This window comes from Varroa jacobsoni, unplaced genomic scaffold (assembly GCF_002532875.2).
Source record: "Varroa jacobsoni isolate VJ856 unplaced genomic scaffold, vjacob_1.0 scaffold_670, whole genome shotgun sequence".
NCBI lineage: Eukaryota > Metazoa > Arthropoda > Arachnida > Mesostigmata > Varroidae > Varroa > Varroa jacobsoni.
The window spans coordinates 378,171-400,100 of record NW_019213572.1 but is presented as its reverse complement, the minus strand read 5'-3'; the positions used below and the strand labels follow the sequence as shown (position 1 = coordinate 400,100).

General features: G+C 37.4%; 1 protein-coding gene and 1 long non-coding RNA gene across 14 annotated transcripts in view; one reads left to right on the top strand and one right to left on the bottom strand.

Annotated features, from left to right (window-relative positions):
• Window positions 1–21,930, bottom strand: part of LOC111262504 (transmembrane protein 121B) — a 58,293-nt gene that overhangs the window by 22,251 nt on the left and 14,112 nt on the right. For 5 of the 6 annotated variants that reach the window (XM_022836810.2, XM_022836809.2, XM_086969170.1 and 2 more), the window contains exons 3-6: window positions 17,414–17,517; window positions 14,724–14,850; window positions 8,221–8,384; window positions 11–132 (exon numbers count right to left, since the gene is read on the bottom strand). In XM_022836810.2, the coding sequence (XP_022692545.1) occupies window positions 11–132; window positions 8,221–8,384; window positions 14,724–14,850; window positions 17,414–17,517 (517 nt within the window). Of the gene's footprint in view, window positions 1–10; window positions 133–8,220; window positions 8,385–14,723; window positions 14,851–17,413; window positions 17,518–21,930 lie in introns of those variants that run through there. The other variant, XM_086969169.1, reaches the window with a different exon arrangement.
• Window positions 57–21,930, top strand: part of LOC111262506 (uncharacterized) — a 23,648-nt gene continuing 1,774 nt past the window's right edge. The window contains exons 1-3 of one of the 8 annotated variants that reach the window (XR_015311934.1): window positions 57–369; window positions 5,582–5,703; window positions 17,353–17,620. This is a non-coding gene — a long non-coding RNA (uncharacterized LOC111262506). Of the gene's footprint in view, window positions 370–5,581; window positions 5,704–5,848; window positions 8,186–17,311; window positions 17,621–20,936; window positions 21,089–21,930 lie in introns of those variants that run through there. The other 7 variants (XR_002681657.2, XR_002681656.2, XR_015311935.1 and 4 more) reach the window with 7 other exon arrangements.

Here is a 21,930-nt window from a genome sequence, read left to right as displayed (position 1 = left end):
TGATACGTACATGCGGTGACGAAGACGATGAAGGTCTGCTGTTGGGAATCAGCTGGGGCGTGTGCATCCACCAAAAGTGCGAATACAAGCGCAGCGCAGCCGATCACCAATGTTAAAAACTGTGATCCATACCTTAAAAACAATGAACAATTCGAGACATTTTCAGAAAGTTACTATTTGATACATCTAATCTTAATAGTAACAGTGTTAGAACTTTATTTCTATTCCGTTGTTATTTTTCAACCGATACGATTTTTGCCACCGCTTTTCGTATTCTTAATAGAAAAGTGTATGCAACATAAAATTTTCACTATTGCCTCTCTTGGTAATTCGCCATACGTAGCGAAAAAGATATCGTAATTTCCACGGGTACGTATACTTTTTTTTGGATCAATTTTTCAATGTTCTTGAATTAGCATGTGATAAGTGGTTCCAAGAGATCTCTTTCAAATTTTCAAAGCAAGAAAAAATTAGAATATCTTTCGAAATTTCAAAAATGCCTTATATAATATTCAATAGAATGGAATCTTCTATAAGAATTTGCCATAATTTCACAGAAATTATTGCAATATGATTATTTGGTATGCTAGTATAACGGCTAAATGTTTATTAAAAATAATAATAATTTAATAAGTAATATGTACAAATATCTTGCTATGGAGAGTTGCTGCTTATATCTGTTTACGCACGGGAAAATGTAACAAATGCAACTATCGAAAAGGTATGAAAACATTGTCGCTTAAAATGAAGAGGTCTACCTTATGGGGTTTACGTCCCTCCCTATAGGAAAAAAAGGTTTGTGTTTAGTTATCGAGGACGACAATAACACTTGACAACTTATGAAACGGTTCAAGGAAATGTGCTAAAAATTAATTTTTACAGTAAAAACTCACCGTCCGAAAATGAATGGGAAAAAGAGTGATGACCCTGCTTATCAACGTAAAAGTTTTCAAAACTTCGTACATTTCATTGAATAACTTGCTATGATAGCGCACAAATAAATAATACCACATAACTAGAATAGAAATAAGCACATTATATATATATAAGAGTTAATGCCTATAAACCGATGCTTGGAAAAGTCGAGCATTACTAACCGAAAACAAACAGGTCAACAAAACTTGAATTTGTTCATTTAATAAATATACATACATCTGAAATTCAATGTGGCCTCTAATTTTACCTAAAATGACATTCCATGATATAGTGTACGATGTCATATCTGTGACGACGAACATATTGAAAGGCAAGAGTCTCTTGACCGTTTTGAAACCTCTACCTAATTTTTGCTCTCATGTTTATTTCATTTTACTTTTCTTTGAAAGTAATTGGAAAACTAAGCTTCGGCAGTGGTAGATGTGCTATATTGAGGCTTAAGGTAGAGCATCTTGGAAAAAGTTAATTTCTGAGAAAAATTCCTGTATTGTATTACAATAAGGGCAAAAATGTTGCACATACCCATAAAAGCATTGTGTTGTTTATAGTACACATGCGTTATCTAAAGAAACGAGCAAAAATCGTTCTGTCGCTTTTTTTTCTGGAAACTTTAATGTGAAATATATTCCTCGTAGTGGTTAACCAATTACGAAGTCTGAATAAGACTATTTGAAGAAAGCTGGCTATAAAGAAAAAAAGATCTATGTTTGGATGCTACATGAATTAACAGACATAACTTGATCGTATTTCCATGCGCAAGAAATTCTACAGAAAGTAATGAATATTATGCTATTTATTAAAGCGGTTGATCACTGGTTATACCTCACATACAATTATCCTGTCCAAGTTAAAGAATAAAAGTGCTCCACAATCCGTGGCAAAACCCGGGTTAACGTCAGAGAAGGTGATACTATGTCATTGGTGAATTCTGAAGGGAATCGTGCATTATGAGCCGGTGCCGTCTGACAAAATAATTGATTCAAACCTCTGCTGTCAACAATTAAACTAATTACAAGAGCGCTTGAAAAAAATCAACCGGTACTAGTAAAAAAAAAAAAAATGGGCATCGTTTTCCACCATAATAACTACACACTGCATATACCTCTAACCTTTCAATTCAGAGAACTTAAATAGGAAATTCTAATGCTTTCACAGCGTTTTCCGGCAGTATCTGCTTCGGTCTGTGCGACTCTGCCTTAATTTAGTAGTTAGTTGATAAAGGGATACAACAATTGCTTTGACTATTTTGCAGAAGCCACAGAATTTCAATTTCGCAAATTCGCGCAGAAGCCATAGAAAATTTACAGTGATGAAATTATTGTATTACCAAAAAATCAGAAGTGTAATATATTTTTAAAATATAAACATTTTCTTCAATTTCTAATTCTAAATGGCCAATATCTTTTCGACAACCCAATTTATGTGTATATACAGGAAGTGGTATCTTTCTTGTACGTTATTTCTTAGACCCTATTATAACAAAAACGGATAATTCGATAAAATTCTACAGGCTTATACGACTGTTTTCTTTGCTACTTTGCGAATCTCTTCTTCATCACATATATTTACATCAAACGTTTTCGTAACGAAATACACTTTTGGACGATATTGATTAACTGGAAGGTGCGCACTGTTTTTTTCTCTGTCATTTTTGTTCTGCTATGCTAGAGCCTGATTCTTCTACAGACGCATACTCATTTTTGACGTGGTATACCGTCGATTTGGGACAACCTAAAGAGTTTATTGTCTCGTGAACACTTTGTCCAGCGCAAACCCATACGGTAATAGCTGGTCTTTGTTGCAATTTCGAAAACGACCCAGTGACGAATTTGTTGCTCTCTTTTCCAAACAACTGGCTTTCTTTTAGTACCAAAAATAGCGCATTAATGCGTGCTTCCCAGAACAAAGAGCCCGCTAATATTTGACCTAATCTGACTGCTTTAGCGTGTACCTTTATGTAAAAGATGAAGCAAGTCTTTTATACAGTTTACGAATACGCCTTATCGAAGTTTGGGGAATCTTCGTTTGACATCTGTTAAAGTAAAAGAACACACCAAAATTTAAGTAATATAGAGCGGATGCAATACTTGTAGGGGATGCCCAATATAATCTCTAAATTCCTACAATATTACGTTATTTTGAGGGGTTAATGCATCGTTTACAGACGCAGGATCTCACATCTAGGTATTTCCACTAGTAATGTAAGATTTTAGCCAGCATTTCGTAAGTGTACAAGCCATTAAATTCTCACATTTCTTTTTTTGGTACTGAGCCAGTACTTGCTATAATACTACCTACTACTTTGACCTTTACAAAGAACCCACTTTTTCATTCAGCTTAAGACGACTAGATGTTTTGCTGTCCGTCACTGCCTTGCTAACTCCTGTTCTTCCTTGAACCTTATAACCTTATTCACGCACTCGGATACTGCAATCCAGCTCTCTTCATTCTCAAGCATATAATTCACCAGAGTGTCGGTTCTACATGGGAGTTAGTTTTTTTTTAGCTCTTTCCCTTTTCTTCTTGACGAATGTGCAGTGCTTCAGGACGTGAGTAACACCGTCTCACCTTGGATCTCATCACCTTAGATGTGATGGATTATACCTGTGTATTTTTCTATTCCATAAAGGTACACTCGAAAATATGTGGTCAGAGGATTAACGTAGTTGACGAAAGCTCTGCAAATGCTCTTTTTTTCCACCATTTCACTTGTCAGTCTTTTCATGATGAGTGCTCCAAGTGCACGCTTCTCCTTACTCCGCTCAACTTCTTTTCACAAACTGGTTCTTGCTTCTTAAAGCTCACTGAATGTCCTCTAGACTCCACTGAAGCTTTTCCTCCTACCCTGTTACAAAATGTTACAGGCTTTCCTAACTTCCGCGATATTTTTTGACAACCAGTATTTGGGCCTACACCTTATGATCATTGGATGTGCTGAAGTCTTCATGGTCTTGCAAGTGGTCGCCAGCATTTCCACAACGTCTCTGGGCTGACTGTCACCTCCTATTCAATAAGAGCTTCGCTTGAACTCGCTGCGTCTCTCACTTTAACCGCATCTATCAAGTTCCTGTGATCGCTTAAGCTCTCTAGATCATCAGCGCCTTGCCATCCTTTTAGTTTGTCTGGCCCATACAAACTGTCAGTTCTATGTAAGCCTCCTTTGCCTTTCCGTGAAAGATGAGTTTTTCACCGCCATCAATTAACTGGAGATATGCAACTATTATACATTCGCATACTCGCCACCTCGCTAGCGTGTTGAACACCTGTTCAGTGCGGTCCGAGCCACCGCTCTCCCTGATCTGGACCCCTCTGTACGTTTTTGAGTTGTAATGAAGTCAATGAGCTCCCTTCGGTTCAAGCGCCCACATTAGCCTTAGCGCCGGTATCCCGGGTAAGTGCCTCGTTAGAAACGTTTTTTACTTCATGCAGGAGATCTGTTTTTGCTCTATAGAACCCTTTTTTCTGGCAGCCTTGACCTTCTGGCAGCCCTAGTTTAAGGTCTGCTTAATGTTTTGTGACGTATTTGCATATAAGCCAGTCCTACAGTTCTGCCTCCCTTTTTTCTTCAACTTGATCAACGCTTCTGCCGTCTCCTATGCATATTACAGAAGTGGGTAATTTCCAAGGAGAGATTCTACAAAAATTCTACCTTCAATATGAGCTACCTTGGCAGGCAAGCGGATGCCTAGTACGGTCCCCTGCAAAAATTATATCTGCTACTTAGGGTCAATTCACTTTCCTATAGAATTCGGGGACCGCATCGGTGACGCTAGTTTCCGCTTCCAAAGACCTTAGTGATAACAACAAATATGAAAACATCTTGATTGGCGTTAGATTCAGTGCCGTGTATTGGGACTTCTTCATGGCGACCACATTTCTCCTATTAAAAGGATTGTAAGGGTCTTGAATTTAACATGCCCGACAGCTTTGTTTTAAAGAGCCCTAGCCGCCTTTCATCCCTATTACATCCTTCAGCGGTCAGAACCAGCTTCACTGTCTTCTGTAAGGCTTTACCTGCGTGTTATGTCTGTTCTCATATATTCCTCACCTGGCCATTCCTTAACCCGAGATGCAATCGCCTCATCGCATGTAGATTTCACTTTCATAATAAATCTTAAATCTGTTTCTCTAATTTTTCTTTCTTATCGATAACCTTAGGACATCCACGACAGAACGTTGCTATATGTTCTCTCTGACTTCCTGTTTCCCTATCTTGGTCCGCTTTTCTCTTTTTTATCAAAATATCCGCAATTCGGTTAGGCTTTTTTAGTGATTTTTTATGTTCCCCATGTTGTTTGGAACTTTTCCTATCGCGAACAAACATGAGTTTTCTAGTTCTTAGAAAGCTTTGTCGAGCTCTTTCCGTACCTGCCTTATTAGGCGCCCTTTTTTCATTCCGCCGTCGTCAATAGAATGTCGGAGTGCCTCTCTATTCAAATCAATATTGGCTTTATCTGATAAAATATGCGTGTATGCTGGCTTGGCTGTACTGCAAGCCAGGAAGACATTTTCCGTCGCGTTGACTCTCAGTCTCCCCTTTCCGAGTCTATCAGAGTTACATACCCACTGTTTAGGTATCCTTAGGACAAACAGCACTTTCAATACAGAGCGATTCCGTAAAGTTCCTTCACCTCTTTTACTTCAGGGAATTTCTTCTTCTGAATACTTGGTGACATTCCTTGCACACACTTGCCACGGTGAAGCCTGCTGAAAATTTAGTCTGATCCTCACAGAGTTATTTCTAGGCCTGTTTGCGCACCCGATCAGGTAATCAGCGTCATTTTACGTCTCAATTGCAATAACTTCAACTATTATTTTTTTGTGTATTGCGTAGATCATGCGCCTCTATATTGACGTGATGCCGAAATGTTAAATTCACTTCCTAACTTGCACGACGTCTTCTATTTTTCAGTGTTTTTTAATAACTTACTTCCGCACAACGTTGATCAAAACCATAATATTGGTCAGTGTAATAATCTGTGTATGAAGTTTACAGTAGCACGAAGCAGTTAGACAAGACTATCAACATGCCTACCTTGTACGACGTACACGAGAACTTCACACGTCAGCATTTGAGTAAAAACTGTCATGATGCAGTGCAGCAGATGTTAAGTGTAGAAATAAATTTTGGAGAGAGAAAAGTTGTTAACTTTTCCACTTCTCTTATATCGTTTTTCTGAATTTAAGACAGTCTTCACTTAATGTTTACAGTCTCCCCTCGAAAAGCTCTGAACACTTTCAGAATGCTGACAAAGACATATCTTCTGACTAAGGCGCTTACCACACAATGGAAAAAATACCTGTAGATGTTAGAGAGTCAGCTGGTAGAGGAAAAAAAGATAGCCATACAAATGTGTTCACAACAAATTATGTAGTAGTACTACCTGTGGCTGTCTACTGGTAGATGTCGGTGATGAAAAATTTTCGACGGAAAGCTGCCTGTTTAACTATGAGTGCATTGTGTTTGAAATCCTGTAGGCCTCCGAGAATCAGCGAAATAAGACGACTTCTGCTACAGGTATTATATTGTTTTGCGGTTGGAGGATAAGTTTATGCTTATTTTGTTTCTTTCATAAGCATGACTTGAAAAATCACAATTCTATGATGAGAGAATGCGCAGGTTGTTTGCAAAATTGGAGAGGATCATAAATCGCAAAAGCAATGATCTTAGTCCATAGTATTACACCCACCTTAGTAGGGATGAACTCATGACGCAAATGGTTCTATTTAAAGCTAGATATAATAAATATTAATAAATGAAATAATACATAGAAAATAAAAAATAAATAAAATCAGATAAACAAATTATCTGGTTTTAATATTATTTATTATAAGAATTATATTATTATATAAACCTATTGTTAATTTATATCATTTTGTACGACTCAATTTTCTTATATATTTTTCCAAATTACAAAAGTATCTTGAGTTCATCGTATCGAAATGTAAAATTATAAGACAGACAAGAGCAAATCTGAAACTGAATAGAATACAGAGAAAAGAACTATGAAATCGACTGACACAGATTTCCAAAAAAAAAAAAGAAAAAGAAACATTGATTGAGTAGCACACAAAGGATTGTAGCAATAAAGCGTGCAGAATTAATGCGAGAAGCTTTGATTGATCTAAGATGCTAAAACGTATTTAAAAGATCCGCCGCATTTTAAAAGGGGTATGTTTATTTTCGAGATTCTAGTACTGTGGAATATGAGATCTTTCACTCTAACATTGTCACTTGGGATTTTAGTGAGTTACTATGAGCTATAGAAACTAGAATGGTTTGTGAGTATGAATTTATTTCGAAACTACAGGGGTAGAGATCTTCCCATATACCTTGCTGAATTATCTTCTATATTATTGTACAAAAGCATCGTGGACCATTAGTTCAAAATACCCTGGAAGAAAATTTTAACTCTAAATTTTGTCTCCTGGAAAACCTTCTACGAAGACAAAGACGAACCACTTTAGCGTGCAATGGAAGTCACTCTATCTTAGTGTTAGGATTCAGGTCTGGTGTATACAGAGACACCATATTTATTTATTGCGGTTAAATTGTGAATGTACAATACAACAAGTAGATGTTGCATGATTGGAACTGGATCAAAATAAAAAAATTTAGAGACTCTTGCTTCGCTTTACTTCCACGCTCCACTAAATCGTCAATTGTGAAAAAAATGGATCTCCTACGATAATCACAGGCGATCATATTAAAAAAAAGAGTGCAACCGAATCGGCAAAACGTCGCACTAGAATAAATGAAAAGCCACAAAAGCTTAAGGTGTCCGTTTGGTGTTCTAGTGCAAATACCTTCCACTGCAGCTTTATAATTCCTGCCTTGTCGATTAGGACTGAAGTGTTTTTTCCTTAAGTACCTAAGATTAGTGGATAGAGTCAACCACTGAAGGCTCTCTGATACCATATTTGTTAGACCTTATTTCTACAGACTACAATTTGGAAAAGTTGTACTTGACTACCCTGAATTTCATGCTTTTTATATTTAGTGCGTATTGTCTTTAATGTATTTTTTCGCACTTTCGCTCCTGTACATTATTTGTTGGCCAATTCTTGAATGAGTTGTATCAATTCAGATCTACTTAAAAAATAGCGCATGCAGTCCGGCATAGAGCGTAATTTTGTAGCTCGTACAAAACGATCTGCAGAGATAGCTTGTAGAACAAAAGCTCTCAATGGTAATCAAGTGTATATAGCATTCGGGCATTAACAAAGGACAAATCGCAAAGATTTCTTCATAAATTTAATATAAGTTACAGTGTTTGTACTAACCATGCTTCATTTGGTATGTTTACCGCAATGTCCATCTGAATGAGCAGAACAACCTTGGATGCTAGTAAGCCAGAGTATATTAGCCATGAAATATATGACAGAGGGAAGTTTCCCATCCAACGCTGACATGCGCTCCCGTTCGTTCCAGCAGCCAGTACAGAATTCTGGAAGTTCAAAGAAGAAAGACAACATGTAAAAAAAATCGATTTCAATTGGGATACGTGTATATTCGGATATACTTTGTTAGGTTGTTTGTCGTAACAGGGATCCGCTTCAATATGCACAGTGTTCCAAGACGCACAACATTACAAACTAACATAACTTTTTTGCACATAAAAAATACCAGTTGGCAATAATTGACTGAAGTTACTCTCGTCTATAAGATACTGTACGTAAAACAACAATTATAAATTAATTTTTCCATCTGTATGTATTTGACCCCAGCGTGTATAACTCCTACGATGTGAGAAATATACCAAGCAATTAATGTAAAAAAAAAGGATGTAAAAGTTGAAGATAATTTAAGCAAACAAATGTAAATACTTGGGTGATTTCAATCTTTCGCAAACAGAACGGATTCCTGAATGAAATGATGAAAATGAAGCCAAGGAATCTCTGTTCTACTCTTATGTGATGCAAACGAACCTTCTGATATCGTGTCAATAGCAAACTGCTTAAACACTAATGAGATATTTTTAAAATACTTAAAATCACCCTTCAAGTCCTTCGAGAAGATGATATATCATCTTCCAAAATGCCTAGATCACGCAAATCGTTAAAAAACAATGTTACTCAGCTCAATAGGACGCTACTTACAAAAGCTGCCAGCAGTTATCAGTAACAAAGCTACAAAGCATTTTGGATAAAGCCGTTAGAACGCGAAAAATGTTCTACTTCTATTGCAAAAAAATGTTCTATCACAAAACTACTCAACAGCATGCTCCTAACAGTAAATACTCTTGAAACTTCATGTCAAAAGAGTAGAAACCCTCATAGAACACGGCGGTTACCACCGACCACCATGCGACAATATAATGCAGGAACCTTGCAGCGGCATGGCTGTTATGAAACTACCAGCTCTGGAGGTTCTGGAGGATGAGGACTCATAACCTGAGTATACGCATGTGCACATGTAAAATCTTTTTCCAATGCGATACACACAATGGAAATTTTGTATGTATGTATAAAGCTTTAGGAAAACCAACTTGTAAACCGCAGCCTTTCGCCTCGTTAGAACGTTTCTCGACGCTTCATCTAGATCATCAAATTTCACCAAATTTGCCAGCGATTCTCTATGTAAGCTTAAATTTGCCAGCAGGTTTAGAGACGTGTCAAACCGTTCGGGAGAACAACGTAAGACGACAGATTCTCCAGGTCGACGCGACTGGCGTGAAGGCGGTGTTGTCATGCTTTTGTTGTTTGACGAGTCGGACGTGGGCCGACTTCCGATACATGGGTACTGAGAGCGAGCGATTAAACTGACCGCAACTCTAGAAGCTCATTTGAAAATATGGCCTCGACCCTATAAAATAACTATGAAGAATAACTATGAAGCTGTCCGCAGGGCCTTGTTTGCCCTAGTGTTTGCCGTGAAGACAATCGCCGGAATCATTGCCGGGTGTCTGGGCAGCCGATACCCATGGCTCAATTTAGTTCTTTGACAGACTGTAAAAGCGAACTATACTCCCAGCGCTCCTTCATACTCTTCGTTCGAAAGCCGCGGGGCCTGTATCAGTGTACGGTCGTTGAACCCGGGTAACCCTGGCCGCAACTAACGAACACCACTGGTTATGCCAATCGTGAAAAAACCAGTCAGAATTCTTGCGGCCCAGAATGGTTATGTGGGGCCCTACATTATAGGAATTCGGTTACCTCTTTGTTTTTTCATGGCAGAACAAACTTGCCATCTATCTTAACCATCGTCACCACTAGTGCCCAGCATGGACTTGCTAGTTGGTGCGTTCTAATCTGTTCAAAGTCAAGGCCGTGGTTGATAATCTCGCTCTGGAGTATTGCATCGTATGAACGTGACAGCGCGTCACCGTTGCGGTCCGCCCCCAGGTCCGGAATTCCTTTCAGCAACTTCGCCGACCGGCTGCCGTCAGAGTCAAGGGCTCTTGCATCTGCAAACCCTTGCAAACGAGGTGAATTTTCCTCTTGCATTTCGCGATCCTACTGAAGGATCAGCAAATCTGTAGCAACGACGAAGTCTGATCGTTAACTAGCCATCAGTAATTAATCATATATATATGTATATATATATATATATATATATAGACGTTTATTCTTTCAAGGCCTTACTCGTCTACTTTATCATAACAAGGCGTAATTTTGGGTCTTGAAAAATAGTTTTCTTCACATCCGATCTTGAATACTGAGGCTTCGGCTGACCGTTTCAGCTGTGAATCTTTCAATTTTACATTAATTATAAAACATAGTCCTTAAAAACGAATAATCTAGCTAATTTGGATTGGATATTTAGAGCTCGTGACTGCAGAGATTCCATTTTAGCGTGTCCCCTTCTGTTACAAAAAGAGCAAACAATGCATTCAGCCTGCCTTATAAAACGAGTGTTGCTACCTTCTACCTAATCTCCGGTCACAACGATGAACGCAGCCCACGAGGTTACCCTTAGAGCACTCACAGGTTAGCGGAACGCACTGACGTGGACATTATTAAATTCTATCCAAAAAGGTTCCATTCTAAAATCATCCAGGAGAAGCTCGTTTGCGTTCTTTCATGGCCTGATTAAGCTCTTGTAGCCATTCTCCGGTTTTGTTTTGTCGAGTATTAACAAAGCGAATTAAGATCGATTACTAACCGCGGTGTTTACCACACAGAAGACACTCCGTTCCTTGGCTATAATGCATATGGATTATTAGGCACCATGCGGCCCTGTAGAAATAAAATATAAGGTTACCTCAACAAACGGTAAAGTTTCTAGATGTTAAGGCAACGTTCGTATAGAAGGTGTTTTCGAACTTTCATCATATCTCAGTAATCATATGCACTCTTTGCGAAACCATGGCAAGTGATTACTATTGTTAACATTGCTTTAAGCGTGTGGAGTGCCCTGAGGTTTAGATATAAGGGTAGCCACTGAACGTCAGCTCTTGCGAACACGACAAGCACCCAAATACAGGAAATATCTGCTACTATCTGACCTTTGCAAAGCATCAGCCTCTTCTCAAACGATGAGGTTTAACAGATAGCAATAGGTCAGAAAATTCCTCCAGCGTTGAAGTTAAACAAGACCACATCGTACGCATCCCAAAAAAAAACCAGATGTAAAAGACCTTCAAAATCGAATTATATTTGCCTACTGATAACTAAAATTTCCCTTAATATTTCATTTTACAAGCACTAATAGTTCTCCCGGCTAGAGAAGACACCCATGCTTGGTATTATTTTTTTAGACCAAAGCGCAAGTTGCTCTCATTTGTTTCATTTTTTTACTATAAGACCTATTGGTGGACGGGATACTTAGAAATAGGCAACAATGAATACATGTCGTATGTTCTCAGTTAATAACATAGACGTTTCTTTCATGTTGACGAAAGTTTATCATATATGGGATAACCTATTTGATGTCTAATTACTAATGTGACTGATTACTGAGTATGTGTCTCTTCGAATTACTCAATAGGCACGTGCTTGCTACATAAGATCTCAGTTATTAATCAGTTTCTTTGGTCCATTTGTATAACTCAATTTTAAGCACAAACTATCTAAAATGGCTATCTTATAGATACGAGGAAAGCGGTACACTGTGCTCGAAAAGCTGCACTATCTGCCACAGCCTGTACTAATTTTTCATATATTTGTACACGAATTTCATAATGTTTCCACACCAAAAAGCTTGTGTTTATCTGTTTATTGGAAGTTGATTGTCAGGACACCAATAGAATTTTAGAAGCTACCTGTCCATTAATTAACTTAAAAAATTAGTCCCTTTATACAGAAATCAACTTCATAACCATATGCTTAAGATATAGTAAAATACTAAGGATAATGAGAACTGAAATCTATGTCCTGAAAAATCTGACTGTATGTTTAGAAAACGGGAAGAGGCTCACCGTGTAAAATGATTCTGTTCTGATAAATACTGCTATAATAGAAATAGTAACGGCTTAAGCTCAGCAGAAAATACCACCATGACTTCTTTGAAAAGAAAACTGAGTTACGTCAATATTGTTTTATTTTCTTATTTTCGGTTTAAAGATTTAAGCCTTTTTGCGTGAAATGCATACACATGATGATATAGTTCAACCTTAGGTGCATCTTGTTTTTTCTGTTCCCTCACTTTAATTCTCTTCTCTCGATGACATCCGTTTTTTAAAACTTTGCAGTAGGCTAAAATTAACTAATCAGACAACTTCGATGGTGTTGTTCGTACGGCAAAGGGACATACTTTCTTAAATTATTAGACCCGGAACCTTATGGTTATGCTTTCCAACGCTTTTCACTAAAGCAAAAGTTCCATGGTTGTCTATTTCCGAGTCTACGTCATTTCATGGGAAAACATTATTTTAAATATCCTTCCTTAAAGATTTAAACTTATTAAAGCCGTATCACAACAGTTTGAACAGATCCAGGACTACTTTTAAAGTTAAATTAATTCATTAATTTAAAAAAATAAACAAATTAAAAAATGTTCTTGAGGCTGGCCGTGAAGAGCCCCTTCGAGGTTGCAGTAAGCTCGTATGTAACTACTGGCAGGGTTATTTTAACGTAACATAAAGAGAACAGAGGACCTAAGCAGAACTATTGTTACTACATGTAAGTCGTCTTTATGTACAGTTCTTTTGTCTTTTCCAGTGACGAAAAACGTTTTCTTTAAATAACATGAAGACTATGGCGACACGTTTTTATACGTTTTTTAACCTTCTTTTTTTTATTTCTTTCTTATGTTTTTTTTTCTCTTTTCTACACCTTGTTTCTCGTTCTTTATTTTTGCATTAAAATATTTTGGCGAATCGTGTCTTGCGGTTGCCTACCAAAAATTAGTCTCAATAAAGACTTAATTGTTGATAAGACCTTTATGGCATATTGTGTGTTACATGTTATCTGTTTTACTTCATTGAAGTATGTGTAATTTTCGGCTATTTTTCTTTCATTGCCGCGGCCATTTTCATATCGGAACGGCATATTGGTATTTTGAAAAACCCTTCTCGCAATAAAGTCCAAACAGTTTTCATCTTTATAATTATGAGTACTGCTTGTTCGATTTTTTGATTGCTTAAACATTTGTATGAATTTGTTGATTTGCCGAATTTATAGGAAGTTTTTAACTTTACAATGCCATAAGATATCGTATATCATCAAAATTAGAAGTGGCGCCTCGTATGGCCCATGCTTTGCACTCGGATAGATTAACCCAAGTTCGTTCTTGAATTTATTGGATCTTGCTTATGAGTTGCCTGTTTTGTAGTTTTTTTTCTGTTTTGCTTGTCCCTTGCAGGAACGGCCTTTTCTTTTCAAGAGTTTTAAAAATTCCAAGTGTTGAGCATTTAAATGTCGAAGTTAGTGCATCATAACTTCAACTCTAATCAACTTCTTTATTCAATTTAATCAGTTTCTACTGAATCAATTTAACGTGACCTAAAGTAGGCTATATTGAGGAATGATTGCGACAATTACGAAAAACGGTTAATAAAAATACTACAAAGAAAAAGTCGCATCTTTTTTTATCTGTATATATTATAGCATCATGGGCCTAAAACGCCTCTTACAATTTTAAAGCTGGTGAATAGGGCTTACCGCATCGTACTGAAATTTCTTATAATGACACCGACACGTTTAAAGCTGTTTTTACATGGTAGAAATCTTAGAATGAAACCATCGCTGTGCTTTATAATATATATTGAAGCAACAAAATGTACGTAGCGGAACTGCCAATTACTTTTAAAGGATGGATTAGCTAATAGTAATAGCAACAACGACGTAACCAACCTGCGGGGACATTTCGTTGAAGTGTGTAACGGTGATACCGGACGTAAAATTCGAAACAGAGAGGGTAATTAAGTTAGTGCAAAAGTACTTCTTGTAACAGAGAGTAAGTCTAAGTAACAGAGCAGTAAATACGAGAACAGGGTCATGCAATCAAATCAACAGGATCACTGACAGAAAATGATAAATTTATTCTAATAAAGCAATCAACTAGCTAAATTAAGGTGATAGCATAATGGTATCAGGCAACCAAGAGAGTGATCTTAGAAGAACATGATAACTGTAGCAGCATAGTATACCTTATAGTGCTGCCGTAGGGTAGATTAGTTTGGGAGAACTACAAGTTGAAATTCTTCAATCTTAGAAAAGTGTGGTCACATAACTATAGCAAAATAACAAGACTGATAAAATATTTGGATGGGGTAACAACAGGTCAACTGTTGACGTCGTCCTGCGGTCGAAAAATGCTGCTACATATAATTTTTTAGCCTATTCAAGCCAGACAAGGAGTTTCGCTTAACCGTGATGAAAGAAAAAAACCAAAATTTTCTAACCTGTTGCTGCAGACATGGCTGTTGTGAGAGTACCCGTGTTAGAGTTACGTTTTCAGAGGTTGTACCTTGAATGCTGCCAATGACGAGAAGTCGGTGATTTTGTTGGCGCCTTGCGACAAATACCGCACTGAAAGGACGAGAACATACGATTGCAATTTGTGCTAACAAATGCAGAGTTCGCTATAAACGTGACGGAATTGTAACGAAGCCGTTAGCCGGCCGCTAAGCAATCCGTCGATATCGAATGCCACAAAATGACTGATGGACTCGGTTCGATAAAAAACAGAGGAAAAAATTACCATAGCTACCGCCAAGCAACTGCGCTTTTTTCGATTACCTCCTTTCTATTCGCCCACATATTTAGTACGAGTACAACTTCAAGAGTGTACGTTTGTTGTATCATTAGTGGTCGAGCAGACGACCTAGACCTGATCGATTATTTTAACGGTCAATTTAGAGATAATTCCATTCTGCGGTTGTTTGGCGTTTTGTTTTGATTTCGTTAAATGCTTTCAAGATTTTCTTAAAGTGTATTTTGTCGATCATTTTACATGCTTACAGAATTAATTACATTTCTGAGTCTTAAAATTTGATTCAGGTACATCATCTTTTACCAGCTGGCTAACTAGGTAACTTCTATAGTAATAGCTACCAATGACTGCGCTCATTGCAAGATCTCATTTTTGTTAGGCTTGATAAATAATGATGATGACAACTATTTTTCCACTCGAAATGTATCGCTACCGTATAGATTTGATTTTCAGTTTACATATAGAAAAAAAAAAAGTCCTAATAACAATTCTTTCCAAATATCAACCCCCTTTCTTCTGAATTTACGCGACAACAGAACAGAAGAAGTTCGTCTTAAATTAAAATAACAAACAAGTTAACTATCAAGTATACATAGAATAAAACTTTCATCCCTTTGTATTTGCTTTATATGTTTACCTTCTATTTACTATTATTAAACAATACGCAATAAGTTATTTAAAATTTCAAGGAACTTTGCCCATCATGCGTTACCTAACATTTCAGAATTTCCACGTGCAAAACGATGCCTCTCCGTTCGCTTTTACCAGCTATTTCCCCAGTAATAAACCGCTAACTTCGTGATTAGACTGCCTACTGAAAATTGAAAAAAAAACTTTCATATCACTAATATTAACACCATAAAAGTAGTTCTTTGAGACGGTGCGTGTTGTCGACTGCCGTTGATGTGTTGATCCCGTTTCACAAAAGGACTATTGAAAATTAAGCAAAACGTGAGATTTTTTAAACGTTTCGGTTTTTAACATTCAGCACATATGCTCGGACCATAGTATAACTCCAAGTATTAGTATACTAATAGAAAATCTTAAATCCTTAAGATATATCGGCTAAACTAAAATAATGCCCTCTCAAATCGACGTTTGCGCAAAATGTATAGGTTTTTTTCACGCCAGCCCTGACCGCTGCCCCACAGACACCTTCAAAATAACATGCCCCTAAAACTTTCATTATGTATTGGCTCGCAAAATCTGGACCTCATAGGAAAAATCAAACTAGAGATGCTCATACCGGACAAGTCAAACACGATTTTTAGAACAAAGTACACTTCTCGATCAAGACCATAATGTTTTTACATGCACGTTTTGTATTTAATGGGAAAGCCCTGGGTGACAATTTATATGTTCTTCATAGACGTTAGCACCAACAGGAGGAACCTATTTTCCCTTGTTAATACGTTGTTCAGCGTACACTGCATAAAAATAGTGCACAGCGATTATGAACAGTGAGTGTTCATTCGAGCTAATTGCAAATTTTTTTTGTTGGCCTACATTGAGATACATTGGATTAAAGCAGAACATGGGCCAAGACTATTAAACTAAACAGCTAAAACTAACTAAGATAGACTGTATATTATTACTGAAAATCAGCGCAGAAAAAAAATGAAATTAAAATGCAGACTCACAGTTTTTGAAACACAAATCTTACAGTTCGAATCGAAAAGGATCAAACGTAGGCTTGCAGTTTAAGCAGATGTAGCACATAACTATTTCTTATTCTATAATGAGAATACCGATTATTTACGGTATAATGGATCTTTATAAATCGTCAACGAGCTATAGGTTCCCTTATTTTGTCATGTACAGTTGATATGTTAATGTGTCGCTAGTGCGGTTGAATTTCTTACGGCTCAAACATAATGTACGCCGGCATACACATTAACCTTAGCCTTTAGCACAGAACCTAAATAGTTACAGGAACAAATATATTGTAACAACGTTCTTGTATTTAAGTAAAGGATAACACTCAGAGACAGCAAGTGTTTTTAGCTAAGAATAGCTTGTGTCCCAGACACTGGAACAAGCCCATGCAATAGTTGATTTCATGCTACGAAACCTATTTGTACTAACTAGGTTATAATCGTCACTGTTGTAAAAATATTGTTAGACAAACGACGAAGAGCGAAATCAGATCTAAAGCTAAGGCAAATCGGTACACGAACACGTATTCATCTATTCATCTATTTATAATAGTAGGAGTATCTTCAGCTTAATTTATTTACTTTAAAGTTAAACATAAAACAGTTCCTTATTTCTATACAGGCAAAGTGTTTGTAAAATCAGGAAGTTTTTCTGTGTCATAGCTGCCAGCTCACGTAACGTAAGCTTCAACGCTTGTCGACAAGACAGTGAATAGCGACCTACCTCATGGTAATCAGAAGAACAGCGAAGTCCGCAAGAAACCAAAAGTACCAGCCGTTGCCACTGCCTTCCATGCGGCTAATGAGAAAAAAGTTCAACGTCGACCCCTAAAACAAGAACGAATAAAAGAGAAGCATTTTTTATTTTAATGATTATTTAATAAAGATCAACTGGGTCTCACTCAAAAACTCAGCAATAATATTGATTCTAGCAACCTGTTTTTGATTTTCTCCAGCCGCAAATTGAAAGTCAAAATTGACAAAGTCTATTTGCACTAATATGCAGGCTAGGAGGCTAATATTATTGCTATGAATTTCCAGTGTTAGAGATAGGAAATCCTGAAAAGAACGGCTAACGTGATAGGCGAACAGAAGAAAGCGCCTCCATGAAAGGTGAGAGACTCGAAGGCTCAGACTTTTGCCTTCAAATTTAATATGATTCTGAATTCTAATTCTGAGGTTTCCACAAATCCGTTGGTTTAGACGATTCAATTCGATATTTAGTACCAAAGTCCAGTGGTCTAACTGTTACCACCAAAATATCATAAAGGTACCTTAAAAGGGGCCAAAATGATCCACTCTTTCTCGTGCACACAACAGCTCTTTATCGCTTGTAGCTCAACCTCACTAATCTGACACTCAAGCTTCCAGAACAGCTACATCTGGAACTTTTCACATCTTTTGTTCAACGCATTTTTTGTACTTTCAGAAGGTTGACCTACTTCCTGATCTGTCTCATTGCGGTAATTTTTCTTGTGCACGAGGCGTATATCACGACAAGTTCAACCATCGTTGCCAAGAGCTTTCTTCTTGCGGGTTCCTGTGCTCTCGGCAAGAATTTGTCGTGCTGTTCGCCACTCTTGTTGCATGCTTAGCCACCTTATCAATGCAAAGATCCTTCTTGAAGGTTTGACCAATTGTAACGCCTAGGTACTTAGTTGAGCCCTCGATTGCTACTACTGCATGTAATGGCGAGTTATTTTGTCCACGCCTAATGGCGCATTTACTAAAGAAGGAGGCAGCTTTTGAGAATGTAGAAAAATACTTTCAAGAATTAGCCATTTAATTTATGATCACCTGCCATTTCAGAGAATCCAAAGCTTAAGTAGATCTAGTAGGACAATCACATAATTCTTATAACCGTTGGTCTCTGTTCTCCTGCCTTTCGGGTTCTTATAGATAAAACCGTGCTAATTACCGTTTTGGTGGATCAGCCTCTACTACGTCCGTATTGAGCAACCGAAAGCGCGCCTCCCTCCCACTTTCTCCACTAGTCTTTTAAATACGATGGAAGAGCCTTGACAGCGTTCCCAACCGTGTCTAGGGAAAAGATTGGGAAAGTTGTGGGGTCTGTGAGGGGTTTTGCAGGTGTTCTAGTGACACCTAAGATGATTCGTTGCCACTCCGGAGCTACTTTCCTCTGGGCATATTATCTTCACCACATATGTAAAGTCATCGGAGTTTTCTGCTAAAAGATTCTTTATCCCGGTTTTTCTGCATTTCTACCTCTTCTTGACACTTAACCTTTAGGAAGGTCTGAATCATTATTTCGATATTTCTTGAGAAATGAGAGGAGCCTTTTTCGCTTCCAGGTTGTCTATTAGACGAATGTGGGTCTGGTTTGCTTGTTCTACCAGATATTTTGGCACTGTTGGCCGTAGCTTTCCTAGATAGTCAATGATCCCTACGGTGTTCCTCAAAACAGAGCAATAATAAAATAAAATAATCATCATCATGCCAAATAAGAAATACAGAGTTTCGATACGGGACCCATGCTCCTTAACACGTCTACAAATCGCTTCCATGAAATCTGTGCTGGCATCAAAATTGCGCTGCTCGCTGACTCTATAAATATTAGCATTAAGCTAAGTGTAAACTGGTTCTGGCTCAATATAAATAAAACGAAAACACTATAAATTCAACTTAAGTAAAGCAATTAGATTATTTTAGGTGTCAAATGCGTACTTCCTTAGGTAATGAACAATAACATAAGTGAAGTCATTCCGGCATACAAGAATAATGAGCAATTATTTGTTAAGTATTATTTATACAGAAGTAATTATATGCGGTCGTACTACTCAGTTGGACCATCTACCTTCCTAATGATCAATGACCATGATTGTCTAAGTTCATACTTAGGAACGACATAAAGGCCAATCACAAATGGGACATATATATTGAAACTACATTAAGGAAAAAGCATATTGGCTACGCCGTATTATATAAACTAACAAGCACATCGTTAGGATATTCATGTAAAGGAATTATTCCTCATTCGTACGATCCCACCTTTTCATAATGCCTGGTTTTATTCAGACAGCCCCTCGTCAATCTCGAAAAAAAGCTTCCAGATATGTGATGAAAATGCTAAAATCACTGACGGAACATGGTAATAAAAAAAATCGATTTTTATACCCTTTACATTTTTAGGGCGGTCATTTGTACAAACATCTATACAGCTCATTTCAATACAGCTGAGAAGTCTAGCCATTATTTTACGACTAGTTGTCAACTGAAATTTAGTAGGCTGTAAGCATTAAGCGGGTTTACCGCAAACTCCTCATGCAACCAAACACATCTCAAACAGAATAAAAACTCATCCTTAAACAGCACCCGCTCCAAAGTACTTCGAACAATTACTCAGCAATGTACAGCTTCACGCAATATAAAAATAACTTGAAATAAGTAAAATTGAAAAAGCACATGCAATGTGCTTAAACAGACAATACTACTTTTAGTACTCGTTTGACTTGACACGATCCTTTGTCTTTACAGCCATTTATCGGCTACTTGTATTCTTCAACATAGCTTAATAAATTTGGTTATATTTATATGTGTTATCGTAGATACATGTACTTTGAGCCTAAAGAGATGTTCTACGATGTGTCAATATCTGCTGACAATAAACCTGCCGGCCGCTGTCAGCTCTGCTTAAAAAATCATGTCCTTTTACTGAACTATTACTGTTATTATAATTATGACTAATACATTTGAATCATTTCCTAGTTTCTTTTATCGGTATATGCGATATTTCAATTAGTGGATACTGTGATTTATAAGATAAAAAATATAAATTCAATGATAAATGTAATTTATCAGTTTTCTCTAATGCATAATGATCGCGATTATCTATATTTGCACAAAGTTTATTTGAGTCTGGAGTCAAACATATCAGTGAAAAATCGTATTACATTGAGATATAATTCAAATTCGGTCTCTCTAAACGAGCTTTAACTAGCCCTCTTTGACTACGGCGATGTTTAATATAACCTGTTTTTTAATAACCCACTATTACTAGTTCCCCCTTTATCTACATTCACTCCACATTCTATTATATAGAGCGATTTTCTTGTCACACTTCGTGGCTGGGGGTCTCCGCCCCCTGTTCACCAAACAGAATCGTTATTATATATGCTCCGTAATTGTTCACCTTGTTCCCATTGGTCAACCGATTTATTTATTCTTTCGTGCAGTTTTCAGCTTTAATTTTAACGAACTCGTCTAACCAGCTTTTATTTGCTATTAAGTTTCGCTTGCTTATAGACGGTTTTGGTAAAGACCTGATGGCGGTAGGTCCGGAGAATATGAGATGCAGCGAAATCTCTCATTTGAAATCCAGGGGAGCAGCTTTGAGGACGTTTGTGGCGTGTGGTTATTCGTTGTTACGAAGCAAGATGAGGTAACCTTCTTTGCCAGATTTTTTTCTCTAATAGCTTGGTTGATTCGGTGCAACTAGGCCAACAGAACGTTTATTGGCCGGATATGCCCATATACGATCTGGTTCGATCCCAGTGAATCAGGCTCCTGAAACCCCACCAACCGCAATTTCTTTTTGGATAAAAATCTGATCATGCTTTGGGCCTTGGCTTATTTCCTGAAGCCATCGATTCTATTTCTCGTTGGCCTTGGTACACACACCTTTTTCCGTCACCGGTGATAACTCTGTGCAAGAGTCGGTCATTGTGGCCACGTGACATTCAGTACTGGGGGAAATTTTGAAGTGCACCGTTAAGCCGTAACTTGTCGTCAGATTCCGGAAATTTAAGAGATACCCGAGCTCCGCGTTTTTGGATAAACCCAAAAAACTTAACTTGCTCTTTCGTATAGCCGTTGTCAAACGTAGGCGGTCGGTCAGATCTTGGTTCTGGATACCACTTTCAAAGTTTAAAAGTCACTTTTGAGCACTCCTTTTTGAATCTTATTGCTGTGCACAATGAAGGTGATCAAGATCTTCGACAGTGCTTTGGCCGCTATAAAATGCGTAATACATAGACGTTTTTTATACCTGAAACATTCATTTCTGAGAAGTTTTTTTTAGAATGAAATTGCACCCAGAACAAGATTGTTACATCACGTTGACAAAGCAATAAGCATGCTTTCAAACTATTTATAAAAACACTTAAAGGAAACTAAAAAAAGGGAGGTTTTAGAGAGCAAAACTTTTCCAACCGAATATTTAGACAAGCAGATAGATCTGACGACACACATCGGCTAGTTTTTTTTTTTCGTATATGCCATGTA